The following is a 15763-nucleotide window of genomic DNA, read 5'->3' on the forward strand; positions in this document are numbered from 1 at the left end:
AAGTCTCCTTGGTGTCCTAATGCCGTCTTCTGGAGACAGGAATAACCAATTTTTGAAGTCCTTAGGAGATTTCGAATTGATTACGGCATATTCAACGCAAAGACATTTGATTATGTAGCTTTATTTAAATATACATTTATGGATATTCTGGGTATAATCCAGAGCGTCAGTTATTTTAGTTGTACTTTTAGTTTATTATCATGGCATTTGATTCTTTGTGAAGAGACGTATTACTGGTTGAGCCGTTTACTGTGCTTGGTCACATGATCTCGAAACAGACCACAATGTCGCCTTTGATTTCCGAACCTGGATAGGGCAGTCCTCCGCCCTTTATATGATGAGTCGATCCCGGTTTGATCACTGAGCCAAAGATGCTGATATTCAGCAAACAGCCCTGAAGAGTCGGCACTTTAATGTCGACGCCATAGAGCGCCTGCATCTGTGAAATCTTCACCTTGAATATAAGGTTGTGGCCTTCACGAATTAGGCTCGGATGTGGTATGTCCCGGACGGTAAACACGATGTTAGCTGGGATGCGATTAAGCACCTGATTTCCTTCCTTGTAGAATACAATCTTTGTGTTGGACGGGCAGCCCGGACAAACATAGATTTGGAGAGTTTTATCCATTATCACAAGGCGTCCGTCAGGCATGATCTCCTGCCTTTGAAACTTCCAAAGCTTTGTGCATCCAGTGGCGATTTGCTCCAATGATACTGGTAAATCGATCATGATGTCCGGATCTTGCAGACGTCGTAGTTTCCTTGAACCCGGTTTTAGCATGGTTTGCAAGGTCTGGTTGGATTGGAAGGTCTGCTCGGGTTGCAAGGTCTGCTCGGATTGCAAGGTCTGCTCGGGTTGCAAGATCTGGTCGTATGCGGCGCGCTGATTTGAATCAGATAGAACCTTATATGCTTGGCCTACAATCTTAAAGATACGTTCTGCGTCCGAGTTCTTATTCTTGTCCGGATGGTAGCGGAGGGCTAGTTGATGGTATGACTTCTTGATTTCATCCTCGGAGGCCCCGCGACCGATGCCCAGTACCTCATAGAAGTTCTTCATCGTATTTTTTATTCCTCTTGGTTTCTAAGAAATACACGTTTATGGGTAACCATTTTGTAAATAAGAAGTATAAAAAGCGTATATATTCACTATCGATGCAAATGCAAACATTAAACTGGAAAGATATATAAGAATGGGTTATTTACCTAATAGGCAGATACGGGCACAAGCTGATGTATGAGATTATTTGAAATTAATCACTCTGCGCACTGTGTTTGCATACTTTGCTCTTAGAAGTTAAACTTCCACACGCGACTTCGGACACTGCAGAAGAGGAAATGCAATCGAGCTATCGCAGGAAGCTTGCTGGAAGCCATTTTGGCCATTTTGGCCATTTTGAATCTCCGAAGTTTCACACTTTGGTCTTATCAAACAATTCATGGGATTTCATGTCGCATAATAAACCCCAATTTTACTCTCAATCTACTCAAAACATTTCGAATGGTATTTATTTTATACTATTAAGTGGTGTATAAGCTATTTTGAAGCTTTGATTTTTAGCGACTTGAGCTATTTTGGCGCCGTGATTTTAAATATTCACCATATCGATAGTCTTGGCTAGATGTAGTTTGGTCACCCTAACTCATATCGATAGCCGGACACGACATTCGGTTTGGTGTTATCGCTGTCGACGGCAAACAGTCACACTTATTCACACTTATTCGGAATCCGAAATAAATTCTCTTCTGGATTTTAGTGCAATTAAAAGGCGTAGTTGTGAAAAGAAAGTTTGCATCAAAGAAAGTGCAGGTGAGTGGCAACATCTACACATCTTTCTGGCCAAGGCCTGTGTCATACGTGCTTCGTGGCCAGCATTTCAAGATGGGAGCTGTGCAAATTTCGCCGGCACCGCGTCAGCCGGCCGCCATTAAAATTTACCAAGACGGCGTCTCATATATTTTTTGGCCGTCTGGCGCAGACAACTACAACTATGAATGGCTTGGTGCTGGCTTGGTAACAGGAGCGGGGAGCTAGTTGCAACCGCTAATACACACACACACACACACACACACACACACATGTAGGGAGAGAGCAGGCTTTGAAAGAGCAGTGCAAATGCGAAAGTCATTGTGTGTGTGTGTGTGCGTGCAGCATAACAAGTTTGCCTGCAAATTCTCCATCGAGCGAGATAGATAGATGAATGGAGACAGAGAGAGGGAGAAAGAGCGAAGCGTGCTTGCCAGATGCAGGATGCTTCATGTCCGTCTGTCTGCTGATTTTGCGCATACCTGCACAGCAAGCGAGACCCGACTGCGACTCCGACTCGAACTCGAACCCTAACCCAAACCAAGACCCAGAGCAAGGGCAGTTGCAGTTCTTGGCTCGGCTGTCGGCTCTTGGCTCTTGGCTCTCGGTGTTCGGCGCTCATCGGTCGTGGTTCGTTTTTGTGTGTCTACCTCGAGGAAGAAAATTTTCAGCAGAAGCTCCAGCAGCAGTAGCCAGCCGGCCGGCCTGCCTTTCCGGTTTTTCATCTCGCCATCTTGCTCCGCTTGTTCCGCCGTTGCAGTTTCCTCCGCTGAACGCTGACCGCTCAACGCTCATTGCTTGACGCTTGACGAAGATCACCGGCCCCCTTCTCTCGTCCAAATGGTCACCATGGAGAACAGTGACGAGATCCTGCAGATCCTAGAGCGCTTCACTCGTCTGAAGCAGAAAGAGATACCTAAGGAGCTGGAAGACTATCTGCAGTATGTCGCCAAGACGGGCGAAACCATCTTCAAGTGGTCCAGCATCAAGTATCTGTTCCGTGAGAAGTTGCTCAGCGTGATTAAGCACTTTAACGAGGACTCGCCGCGCCTGGAGGGTGAGTTGGCCGCTGGCCGTTGCCATTGCCATTGCCATTGCTATTTACCATAGAGAGTACCACCACTATCTGACTTGTGGCTCTGTGCAGAGATTCCCAACTACCCGAACGTGGATCCCTTCAACTACGAGACGATGAAGTCCTCGTTGCTGGAACGGTTAGACCTTTTCACTGCCGCCCCCTTCACCGTGCAGCGGCTTTGCGAGCTACTCATTGATCCGCGCAAGCAATACTCCCGGATCGACAAGTTTATGCGAGCCCTGGAGAAGAATATTCTAGGTAAACTAACTCATTTCCTTATCATCGGCACAAATGATTTGTAATACCCGTACTGACTTATCCTTTATGTACTCTTCCACAGTCGTTAGCACCATTGATCCGGGACGCAAGCGCACCGAGAGCGAGAACGGTGATTCCCTTGATTCAGTTGTGAACGGCGACCTGTCCCTTGAGGTTAACATTGATATAGAAATGGAGAATGAAGCTCTAATTAACAACGGGAACGCCGAGGAGGGCTCTGGTTCAAGTTCAGGCACCAGTTCGGGAGGCGGTGCCGTCAAGGCTAGCTGTCCGCGGTCAGACGACAATGATCTGCCCAAGGCAAAGAAGGCCAAACTGGAAATCGAGGGCGATGATCTTCCGGAGGCCGATCAAGAGGCCGATTCCGAAGTGGCTTCAAAGACCAAGAAGGACGAAGTTAAGATTGACAGCGACGAGACTGATGCCCCACAGGAGGCGGCCGAGATTGAGGAGCCCGACGAGGAGTTGGAAGAGGCGGATGAGTCAAAGACAGCAAAGCAAGCTCTCAATGGCAGCAAGCAGAAGGAGACGGAGGAGAGTGATACTCCCACTTCTGAAACTGCCCAGGACTCACCGATTGCCAAATCTCCCGAGGCTGTAAGCGAGCCACTTACCGCTGCCAAGGAAAAAGCGGAGGAGGTAAGTGAAAAGGAGGCGGCCGGAGAACCGCAGGAGAAGATTATCGAAAAGCAGGAGACCGAAAAGGCCGAAAAGACAGACAAGCCAGTGGAACAATCAATCGAAAAGCCTGCTGACGAGGAGGCTTCAGCAGCCAAGGAAAGCCAAGAGAAGGATACCAAGGTGCACGAGGTGGAAAAAAAAGAGAAGGCACAGGAGAAAATCACTTCTCCCCCAACTGGCGATAAGGAGGAAAATGAGAACGAAAAAGCAGATGCCGAGGCTAAGCCTGCATCAGCAGATAAGGCCGCTGACGAGAAAGCTGCTTCAGCTGAATCGAAACCGGAGACCAAGGCCGAGGACAAGCAAGAGCCCGAGGAAAAGGAGAGCCAAAATGACGAAAAGACTGAAACTGCGTCTGCTAAGAAGCCGTCGCCGCTGCCAGAGGAGAAGCAAAACGAAAAGGAAAAGGCTGACGAGCCAACCGATAAACCCGAGAGGAAAGAGGACGAAAAGACTGCCAAGGCTGCTGGATCAGGCAAGGAACCAGTAGTGGAGCCAGAGGGAGAGGACTCTTCACCGGTTGCCGAAGAATTGGCCGCCGCCACCACACCGCAATCTCCGGTTAGCGCCGCTGCCGAGTCCGCCGAGACGCCGCCCGCTGAGGCAGTCGATGATGCAGATGCGGATGAGGACTCTCCCGTTGCCGCCGTAACTCCACCGGCCCTGGCCCTTAACGATCAACCCATGGAGGATACACCGGCCGAGGAGGAGCCTCGTGTTTCGCCCTCGGCCGCCGTTGAGGAAGTGGTAATGGCCGAGAGCGGTCCGCCGCCAGCCGCCGAAATGGCCACTGATGAGGCCGACAAGGAGGTCGCCATGGAGGTTGACGACACTAGCCAGGAGGTGATGATCCAATAAGCATAGCCCACTGCATGCATCCGTGCACCGCATACAACTACATTCAAATACTACTCCATATAACTAGAAACGTAAGACAAGCGCCCCATCCCGCAAGTACCCTAGACGATGTACTCCCTCCTTCGCTACACTACTGATCACACCTCCGGGAAGGAGGCCCCTTCATAGCCGTAAGATGTCGGTCAGGCCGCTAAAGCACTGGACGACTCTGTTAAAAGTTCCATGTTCCATCATACACCATTTGTATTTATGTATTTTAAATGAATTCTATACGACATGGATGGGTGCTGAAACGAACGGAGCAGCAACGAAAACCGCCAAAACATCGAAATATCAGAAGGCGAATCAAATATGTGTGCCCATCCAGGCTATAGACAAAACCCCCTTTTCCCTACCCGACGAAGGACAAGTCCGCGCATCACCACCAGTGTCCCGCTCCTCCTTCCGTTTTTTTTTTAAATTAACTATCCTAATAGTAGACGCTGCCCATGGCGCAAGCTCGAGAAGCTGTGAGCGATCGAACACACACACAATAAACACTATCTATACAATAGACCAGGTGATATATAACGTTTGTTGGTGGTGGTTTTTTGTGTATGGGGTTTCCTATTTCAGTTGTTATTTCTCTTTCAGGAAAAGTACGCGTGACCCGGCATCGTTGAATAAACCAAGGTGTCGAAAGTATATTTGGGAAATACAAACTTCACCTTTTATATCAAGATCCGGATGCAGTTCCTTTGGTGAGTACCTAAGTATATTCCCCTTTAATTAGTTTAGTAGTTAACCAAGTGAGAAAGTAGTAGATAGGATAGCTTGATAAGACAGCAATCTTGCAGATACTTGAGCTCAGTCCGAGTCCCAGTCCCAGTCCGAGTCCCAGTCCCAGTCCGAGTGTCCAGTTCCCAGGTGAAAGCCAGGTGGAAGACTCTTTGGTATAGATTGTATAAGTGGTGGATAACAACAGGCAGGCAAACAAACGTACATAAACAGGGAAACTGGCCGGCCAGCAACAGGGCGGGCGGGCAAAACAACAAACAGGTCGTAATCAAGCTTAGGAAACTAGTTCAAATTGGATTTGATAACGTGTGAAGCCAATGGGGATTCCAGCGAGGGACGGCCCTGCAACTTCTTGGCCGCCGGACTCCACAGCCGGAGCGAACGCGTGGATCATCCGCCTCCATTTCCGTTCCGATCCGATATCATCATTCATCAACATCATCAACAACATCAACAGCAGCTGCTCCTCTCTCTCCACTCCGTTCCGCTTCGGCTTCCGCTTCCGCTTCCCCAAAAATCGACCGGAATCGGTCGACGCTCGCTCCGGATGATATGGCCAGGAGCCGGAATGGGCCGGGCCGGGGCCGTTGCTGGAATACCGGCTAGCCCAGCAACACCTTGCGCATCATGAAGCCGCTGCTCGCATTGCTAGTGCTTGCCGCCGGTACTGATCCGCGTGCCGGCTGCTCCGGTTCGATGCATTTGGAGGAGCAGAGGTACTGCAGCAGTGGCACACGGTATTTACCGCAAAAGTCCACAAACTTGATGTGCTCCACACGATTGTCGAAAAAGACGCCTCTACAGTTGGGATTCACACAACAGTTGGCGCTATTTAGATACTCGACCAGTGTCCTTGGTATGTCATAGGGTCCAGGTCGCTGACCACTGGCCTTCACCATGCGCCCGGCCAGTTCCAACAAAGTTGGTGGCTTCAAAGCCATGTCCTGGACGAAGCGCACCACCAGTGGATTGTCGCGCAGACTCAACTGTGGAAGGGATTAGATAGTGTGAGAAATATAGAGTTTAGAAATGGAAGAACGAAACCTCTTCATGAAAGTGAAATGAGTTCTTACCTCGGTCAGGTTCTTCAGCGCCACAATGTCCTTGGGCAGATGCCTCATTCGGTTCTTGTGGAGCAGCAGCGACTTGAGGTTTTTCAGCCGGGCAATGCTCGTCGGCAGGATCTCGATCAGATTGTCGCAGAGCACCAAAGCCTGCAGCTGGCTAAGGGAACCCACTGCTTCCGGAACCTCGCTGATCAGGTTTCCGCCCAAGGACAGAACATGCAGGCTGCAAGGAAAGGAAAGGAACGGAAATGGAAGTGAGTTAAAGAGTTAAACTTTTGATTTAGTTGACAGATAAATATCTAGGGTATTAGAGATTATTATGCTTATTATTATTATTTGCTTAAAGTTATGTTGCTGATTTAGTTTTTAAACTCATGTTCATGTTAAACTCGGTTTCTCATGAAATATAAATTATTTGAATATATGGAGCAAGTACCAAACAAATTCAGCTTTAAGGCATAACCCCTTTAAACAAATTCTGTAAAGTTAAACAATTTTTTGAATAGATTATTATAAATTAATTAAATTGTTACAGGTTAATTGAAATATAGTATATGACCTTTGGAAATCCGTTTTTTTTTTGGTAACTTGTTCGACCTTTGTTCTTGGAAAATAATAAATAATTAAACATTTACGTTTCTATATTTTTAAATAAATGCTAACATAATTTTAAAACAATTTTAGATGATCAAAATGTATAATATGATAATTATAATCAAGGTTTAACTTGAGCAGTTTTATAGAAAAAGAGAGAGTGCTTAAAGACTTGTTCGAATAGGTTTTGTTGCGGAAGCTATGTTGTCAGTTTAGCTTTTCTTAAGCTGCTAGTAAAAAATATATTTTAAAAACTAGTTTAGTTTTAGTTTTCAGATTAAGAAATTGGAAATTTCACAATGTAACATATATATTACAAGATCTTAGCTAAGGTTGGGTTTTCTGACATGGGTTTTAATTCCTTTACTGCAACCCCTCTCTAAACTAAACTATGGGGTTTACTAGGCCATTATATTATGAAGTTTTTATTATTATTATTGTTATATATTTTATTTAATCCCCTGAATCATCTGCTTATATCATGGCTCATGACAACTTTACCCTTTACGGGGTTTTGGCTCTAAGCTTTTAGCCCGAGGGCCAGGTCCTCTTCACATCAAGTGCTGGAGCAATCAATTCCCCCGTAGACGTTGCAAAGTCCGACCCTCTGATAACTAATGCCAATTTGAATTTTTTAATTTGTTTTCAACTGATATTTGTATTTTTTTTGCAACCTTTTTTTTATTTCTCTCTTGTTTGTGACATTTGTTGTTCTTTGTTTATTATTATATTAATACACGGGCCTGGGTCCGTATCTTTATGGGCCGACCAAATCGGTTGGGTCGATTCGAGTACGTGTTTTCGATAGATTTGGCTTTTACGACGCCCAGCACCACCACCCGACCGATCCATCGATCCGCCGAGTGGCAGGGCATCGTTATCAGCTCAGTGGCTATATATTACGATCGCGTCTGTGCTTGGACTTTTATACATGGCAACAGTGCTCGGCGGCGCTCGTGCTCCACGAGTGGCCAATGTCAAGCGGCAAGGGGAAAGTGCGGCAAGCGGCAAGTCCACTTGGAGAAAAATATAGGGAGAGATTTCACAACCTAAATAGATACAGAGAAGACTCTACCTAATTGTTATTTGAGGGTGTTAGAAAAGAGTTACATTTTGGTAAAGACTGAGGGGTTTTTATAATCGATCTTTAGGGTTTAATGTGATATTTCCCAAGTTTTAATTCTGAGACAATTTTGTAGGCTCTACAAATTATAATTTTCACTTTTAAAGACTTCAATTTAACTAGAAAAGTTTGAATTTTTATTTATTTTTGTAACTAAAAATATTTCAAATGCGGAAAACAAAAATCGTCAACTGTTTCTCACCGTGTTTGGAATAACCCGAGACACACAAAACACTTGAGCAAACAACGCGCGAGAGGCCAGAGATCAGATCGATCTCTGGATCACTGAATCTATCGATTCATTAGGGGTTACTTACCTTTGCATCTTCCAAATATCCTTTGAAATGCTCGAGATCTTGTTGCCGCCAACATAAAGATACTTCAGTTGACGCAGCTCGGTGACCTGTTCGGGGAAGTGGGTCAGCTGGTTACCGCTTAGATTGAGCTCCTTGAGCGTGGATCCACCTCCATTGTTGGCCAGCTTGGAGAGCAGCGACTTGGGCAGCGAACTATTGGTCAGCAGGTTGTTCTTGGCAATCAGGGTGACCAGCGGCAGCTGGCATACAGCATCCGGCAGCGAGGTGATGGCATTGGAGCTCAAATCGAGGACTTTCAAGTTGGCAAATTGCTGCAACAACCGTGGCAGACCCACCAACCTATTATGGTTCAGGAGCATGGTCTCAATATCCCCACTGGCCTTAAGCAAACCCTTTTGCGGCGAGCTGAGATGATCCTCCAGAGTGATGAGATCCAGACTCATGCGGCCAAAGTCCAGGGTCTTTTGCTCCCGCGAATCTGTGTCCGAGCTGTCCGATGTGTAGACCTCCATGATTGGGCGCTGTGTGATCCTTCTAATTGATGCTGATGCCAGATGCAGTTGCTCCGGTTTGCTGTGGATGCTCACTTGATGGCGCGATCGCTTTGTTTACCACTGCCGTTGGGTCAGATCGATGGATCGCTCGCTCGTTCGCTCACTTACAAAACAACAACAAAAAAATTAACGCAAACGCTAAGACAAAACGCGAACGAAAACAAAAACAGATGCTGGAAGCTTGAATGCTTTGGTTGCGTGAATATGCCAGAGAATATAATGGTGGAACCGTCGCGACTTGACGCTTGCTCTGTTCAGCTCGCCCAGCCCAAATGCCAGCGGTTCGCTTTCGCGGCGGCTGCTTTACTGATCACCAAGCGGAGACGACTATCAGCTCTGGACGATCGAATCTTCGGCCTGAGGCCCCTCAATCACTCCAACGACGACTAGATCGGGTTCTCTCTCTGGGCTCTTCTCTGCTCCACTCTCTCTTGGCTCTGCTTGTCTGGCCGCGCACGAGGCGTATGCGTAATGCCTGATTTCGATTCTGATTCGGCTACCATTTGGTAGTACTTGGCACTGGGCCAAAGGTACTCGACTCCGCGTGGGTGGGCCAAATAGTTGGCCAGGCCATGCTAGCTGGTGAGGTGACGCTTATCGAGCTCAGGAACCCAAAAGAAGAAATCCATTGGACTTGAGAGCATATATACTTTTGCACCATTATCATTTATTTGACATTAATTATTTTATTGAATTTATTTATGACCTCCACTTGGATGGCGGCTTCACAATTATAATATAACAATATAAAATATTGAGAGTACACCAAGTGGAGGGGGACTAGAGGGGTCCTTTTGTTGTGACGGCGAAGACCTGGCCTGGTGGCTATCTGAGTTTGTGTCACAAACATAATGCCGGGGAACTCTGAGGCATTTGTTTATAAAAAATTGAAATGGAACTTGGGGGGATTTTATCATTTATAATTTAATAAGGGTTTTTAACTCTATAATCTTCTTGTTTAAGATTCACTAAGACTGGAATTCTGATTTTAAAGTATTGTTTATAGCAGATATTTAGATATCTACAATATGTAGATAGGTTATCTTTTTTAATGGGGAATATCTATTACTTATCTTGTCAGTTGTGTGGGCCAAATAATTGATGATAAATAATGTGGAAATTTATTAATTGATTACTTGGAGAGCTTAGGGAGTTAGGTACAAATAATAAAACATTTCAATAGAAATGTGTTTGAATTGGAAACGTACTTTCCCTTTATACAATTTTATTAAAGAAATTAATATGATAGTTGTAATAAAGGATTTATGTGGATAGAACCTTGTTCCTTTTATTATTTTTAGTGAGACAAGTTTGAAACTTATATTTATTGTAATTATATGTTATATTTCATTGAATTAAAATTAACATGATTAAATGTCCCTTTAAAAGATATATTGATGCTTTTAGATAATATAAATATTCCTTTTAAATCATCAATTTCTTTACTATTAAATAACCAATTACTTTAAATCTCTAATGAGCTATTCTTATATTGCATAAACTTTTCATTAAAATTAACCATATCCGGTGCCAAAAGATAGCACTTATTCCAAATTAATCATAGGTCGCTCGGAAAAGTTCGACAAACTTTTCAACTGCCTCAATGTTTGCACCGATTGACTGGATCGAATCGGATCGAAGCAAATCAATTGACCACACGAGCGCCGGCTCTGCGTCGACTTGAATTTGTTTCATTTTATTTTATGACGGCGACGGCCTGTCAACCGACCTACCAAACCCCTCCCATTTGCCATGGCTCCGGTTGGGACTTGTGCGAAAGTTATCGAACAGCCCACTTGATCCGTGCAATAATCAATATATATTTTTTTTACTCTCGACAATCTTTTGTTTTTACTGCCCCGCCGCCTGACTTTCTGTACTTAGAAGCCTCTAATCAAAATACACACACAACGGGGACGCCTCCTTTCCATAGGCTACCAGGCACTTGAAAAAAAAATATATTACTGGGAGGGTTGATCCTTACTATAAAATATCACAATTTATTATTGTTTATTTCTTGGAAAACTATTTTATGATTGTTTTTATTTTGTGGAAACTCTATGCACAGAGACAAAATAATTAACATTAACGTGTGTATTAAATTATTGTTAAATTGTTAAATTAAATATAGCTACTATAGGAACAATTGCTTAATTAAATGAGAAGGTTATATCTTGGCGTTTTTATACTCTTTCAGGGTATTATAATTTTTGTTAGAAGCTTGTAACTTATGAAGGCTCCATATAAATCATATATGTTCTTGATCAGCATCAACAGGCGAATCTTTTAAGCCATCTCCGGCCGAAAAGAAATTTTTTCAGAAATTTCCCATTTTTCGGAAAAAAGGAAAGGGGTTACATCATGAAATTTTTCAAAAATCGGCAAAAAATTCACTTTTTAAATGGAGTATGCAGTTTTATTAACCTGCTAAAAATTAGCATACTGCCGCTTTCCGAATTGAAATTAATGCGTTTTTGGCTTAGTTATGAGATTTTTAAATTTTGATTTGTCGAAAAATTGCATATAAAAATATTGTTAATATCGGTTTAAAAATGGGAATGGGCCTTCAGTCAGAAGCTTAAAAGAAAGTGAAGGAGTCATTTCCGACCCTATAAAGCATATATATTCTTGATCAGCATCAACAGGCGAATCTTTTAAGCCATCTCCGGCCGAAAACAAATTTTTTCAGAAATTTCCCATTTTTCGGAAAAAAAGGAAAGGGGTTACATCATGAAATTTTTCAAAAATCGGCAAAAAATTCACTTTTTAAATGGAGTATGCAGTTTTATTAACCTGCTAAAAATTAGCATACTGCCGCTTTCCGAATGGAAATTAATGCGTTTTTGGCTTAGTTATGAGATTTTTAAATTTTGATTTGATTTCGAAAAATTGCATATAAAAATATTGTTAATATCGGTTTAAAAATGGGAATGGGCCTTCAGTCAGAAGCTTAAAAGAAAGTGAAGGAGTCATTTCCGACCCTATAAAGCATATATATTCTTGATCAGCATCAACAGGCGAATCTTTTAAGCCATCTCCGGCCGAAAACAAATTTTTTCAGAAATTTCCCATTTTTCGGAAAAAAGGAAAGGGGTTACATCATGAAATTTTTCAAGAATCGGCCAAAAATTCACTTTTTAAATGGAGTATGCAGTTTTATTAACCTGCTAAAAATTAGCATACTGCCGCTTTCCGAATTGAAATTAATGCGTTTTTGGCTTAGTTATGAGATTTTTAAATTTTGATTTGATTTCGAAAAATTGCATATAAAAATATTGTTAATATCGGTTTAAAAATGGGAATGGGCCTTCAGTCAGAAGCTTAAAAGAAAGTGAAGGAGTCATTTCCGACCCTATAAAGCATATATATTCTTGATCAGCATCAACAGGCGAATCTTTTAAGCCATCTCCGGCCGAAAACAAATTTTTTCAGAAATTTCCCATTTTTCGGAAAAAAAGGAAAGGGGTTACATCATGAAATTTTTCAAAAATCGGCAAAAAATTCACTTTTTAAATGGAGTATGCAGTTTTATTAACCTGCTAAAAATTAGCATACTGCCGCTTTCCGAATGGAAATTAATGCGTTTTTGGCTTAGTTATGAGATTTTTAAATTTTGATTTGTGGAAAAATTGCATATAAAAATATTGTTAATATCGGTTTAAAAATGGGAATGGGCCTTCAGTCAGAAGCTTAAAAGAAAGTGAAGGAGTCATTTCCGACCCTATAAAGCATATATATTCTTGATCAGCATCAACAGGCGAATCTTTTAAGCCATCTCCGGCCGAAAACAAATTTTTTCAGAAATTTCCCATTTTTCGGAAAAAAGGAAAGGGGTTACATCATGCAATTTTTCAAGAATCGGCCAAAAATTCACTTTTTAAATGGAGTATGCAGTTTTATTAACCTGCTAAAAATTAGCATACTGATGCTTTCCGAATTGAAATTAATGCGTTTTTGGCTTAGTTATGAGATTTTTAAATTTTGATTTGTGGAAAAATTGCATATAAAAATATTGTTAATATCGGTTTAAAAATGGGAATGGGCCTTCAGTCAGAAGCTTAAAAGAAAGTGAAGGAGTCATTTCCGACCCTATAAAGCATATATATTCTTGATCAGCATCAACAGGCGAATCTTTTAAGCCATCTCCGGCCGAAAACAAATTTTTTCAGAAATTTCCCATTTTTCGGAAAAAAGGAAAGGGGTTACATCATGAAAATTTGCAAAAATCGGCAAAAAATTCACGTTTTAAATGGAGTATGCAGTTTTATTAACCTGCTAAAAATTAGCATACTGCCGCTTTCCGAATTGAAATTAGTGGTTTTTTGACTTAGTTATGAGATTTTTAAATTTTGATTTGTCGAAAAATTCATACAAAAATATTGTTAATATCGGTTCAAAAATGGGAACGGGCCTTCAGTCAGAAGCTTAAAAGAAAGTCAAGGAGTCATTTCCGACCCTATAAAGCATATATATTCTTAATCAGCATTAATAGGTAGATCTTTTTGGCTATCTCCGGAAATTTTCATTTTTTTTTTTTAAAGAAAGGGGTTACATCATTAAAATTTTCAAAAATCGGCGATAATTTGTTTTTTTTTTGTTTTTAATTTTAAATTATGTATTCAGATTTGTTAACCTTATGAAACTAGCACATAACACCTTTCCGAATGAAAGTTAATGCTTTTTTGGCTTAGTTTGGAGTTTATTAAGTTTTGTTTTTTTTTTTTTTTTTAAGAAAAGTTGTATAGAAAATTACCGATGAATATACGTTTAAAAACTGAAATGCAGTCTGCAAATTTATAAACTATTTAAAACTAGCACAGAAATTCTTTGATTTTCCCAAATAATTATCTTATAATAATAAAAATTTTAAGTGTACATTCCAAACCATTTTTTTTACAGAAAGCCATTCGAAACTATGCTGTATACTATTTTTCAAGTTTTCGCTCTTACATTTTCTTGGATAAATTTTGAAAACATATAAATTGAGTTCAAATCTATACCGATTTTGGCTTTTAAGACTTCTAAATTGGAAATTAAACTCTTTTTAGTTTAGTGTTTTGATGTTTGGCTGTCTTTAGTAAATTTTTTCGCACGGGGGATTTTGGGTTGGTACTATTTGGGCGTGCAAATAATTGTTTATAATCGTGTGATAGGACCCCGGGTTGTTGCCTGTCGCTGTCGCCGTGTCGCGCCGATAAGGACACACTCAAAATATCAAAAATATAAATCGATAGCGATGGCGATCGCCTTTGACCAGCCAAAGCTATCTATTTTATAATTAAACCAAAAATTTATAGCTTGCTCAAATTTCAATCTGTATCAATTTACAACTGTTGTACGATAACCAAGCAAAGGAAAAGTTTCAAAACATTAATAAATACAATCAAAGCCAAGACGTAGTCAATTGAAAATAGTAAACAAATATCAATAAGTTATATTAATAATAATATAAATCTATTTATCACAAGTTAATAACCTTGATTTTGTATATATTTGAAGATAATTTGATTAGAAAAGCTACTTTTGGGTCATTGACGAGAGATATGACAAAGTCTTTGGGTTAGACATATCATTATGACTTTTAGAAATTGAAATAAATATGGTATATATAAATATAAACATCATGATAAGGTTCTATTTAAAAGGTAAAGAATATCAAGAATATCATTATTAATTTTTCTCTGTGCAGACTTGATGGCGTTTTCGGTGCGTTTTTGCACACGTTGCGAATCTTTAAGTTCAGTCAATCTGTCTGTTTGTCCGTCCGTCTGTCCGTCTGTCCGGGAGTCGTCATCTCCGTGCAAGTGTGTGGTCCTTATCGCACCAAATTTGAATTTCCATCAAAACAAAGCACAAGTAGCAGGCAATAGTTCGTTCTACTATATACCAGATTAACTTGCGACATTTGATTCGGCTATTTTTGCAAAGTCTTTTTAGAAGAGCGAGGGGGATCTCTCGTGAGAGAGAAACGTTTCTCAAAGGCGACAATATATTGTATATTGTATATATTATGAAGCCAGCCAATCTGGACTGCAAATCTTACACCGTCCATTATCGTCATCTGTCGCGACTTAAATAGTAAGTAGTCAGTCCCCAGATGGCGACTCGATTCGGCCTGAACCCCACCCGGGGCGATAGCCTCCGGCTCCCGTCTGATCTCTCCTCCCCCCGCCATACTAAAGTGAAAACATTTCACCAATTATTTTGAGATTGGAGCGTGCACAGCTTTATTTCATAATAATTTCATCAATATAGACGATGCTGTCGTCAATTCATCTTTTAATCAGAATATTTCGCCTCAAAGTATGTGGTAGTTTCATGTATAGAAGTCATTAGGAGAGGCCTACTTTCAGGTAGCCCTAGAGGGATACACTATAATAACAATATATAATAATAATGTAGTTCAATTCCTCGAACCCCTTTCAATATATCCTTTAATCTCTAAAGTATTTTTGAAATCAAAGCTAAAAAATAATAGCAATCTTTATTTTGTTTATTTTTATACATTTTACGAGTTCCATAAATCCGATTGAGAAAGCTATCAAGATCGACGACAGGTATAATTTATCTGTGGGACAACACTTGAGTTGAAAATCAAGTGGCTGGGGCTTTTGCCGTTCAGGAATTA

The 15763-nt window shown here is 41.4% G+C and overlaps 4 protein-coding genes across 5 annotated transcripts in view; 2 read left to right on the forward strand and 2 right to left on the reverse strand.

Annotated features, from left to right (window-relative positions):
• Nucleotides 1-15763, forward strand: part of LOC147643358 (uncharacterized) — a 74652-nt gene that overhangs the window by 38623 nt on the left and 20266 nt on the right. For both annotated transcript variants that reach the window (XM_086836461.1, XM_086836460.1), the window contains exon 2: nt 5337-5443. In XM_086836461.1, the coding sequence (XP_086692587.1) occupies nt 5337-5443 (107 nt within the window). The remainder of the gene's footprint in view (nt 1-5336; nt 5444-15763) is intronic.
• Nucleotides 106-1342, reverse strand: LOC110181914 (dnaJ homolog subfamily B member 1). The gene is made up of 2 exons (XM_020949848.2): nt 1207-1342; nt 106-1084 (listed from the first exon to the last, which is right to left on the reverse strand). Exon 2 carries the CDS (start codon nt 1058-1060, stop codon nt 260-262), a length of 801 nt encoding a protein of 266 aa, XP_020805507.2. The 5' UTR covers nt 1061-1084; nt 1207-1342; the 3' UTR covers nt 106-259.
• Nucleotides 1662-5256, forward strand: PPP4R2r (Protein phosphatase 4 regulatory subunit 2-related protein). The gene is made up of 4 exons (XM_086836457.1): nt 1662-1810; nt 2568-2864; nt 2955-3143; nt 3226-5256. The coding sequence occupies exons 2-4, from the start codon at nt 2648-2650 to the stop codon at nt 4701-4703; spliced, it is 1884 nt and encodes a 627-aa protein (XP_086692583.1). The 5' UTR covers nt 1662-1810; nt 2568-2647; the 3' UTR covers nt 4704-5256.
• LOC110182120 (leucine-rich repeat-containing protein 58) lies at nt 5627-9624 on the reverse strand. Its single transcript, XM_020950133.2, has 3 exons — nt 8582-9624; nt 6554-6770; nt 5627-6466 (listed from the first exon to the last, which is right to left on the reverse strand). The coding sequence occupies exons 1-3, from the start codon at nt 9091-9093 to the stop codon at nt 6083-6085; spliced, it is 1113 nt and encodes a 370-aa protein (XP_020805792.1). The 5' UTR covers nt 9094-9624; the 3' UTR covers nt 5627-6082.

The sequence above is a fragment of the Drosophila serrata genome, unplaced genomic scaffold (genome assembly GCF_035046125.1).
Source record: "Drosophila serrata isolate PLE 108 unplaced genomic scaffold, ASM3504612v1 contig_276, whole genome shotgun sequence".
In the NCBI taxonomy this organism is placed as follows: Eukaryota; Metazoa; Arthropoda; class Insecta; order Diptera; family Drosophilidae; genus Drosophila; species Drosophila serrata.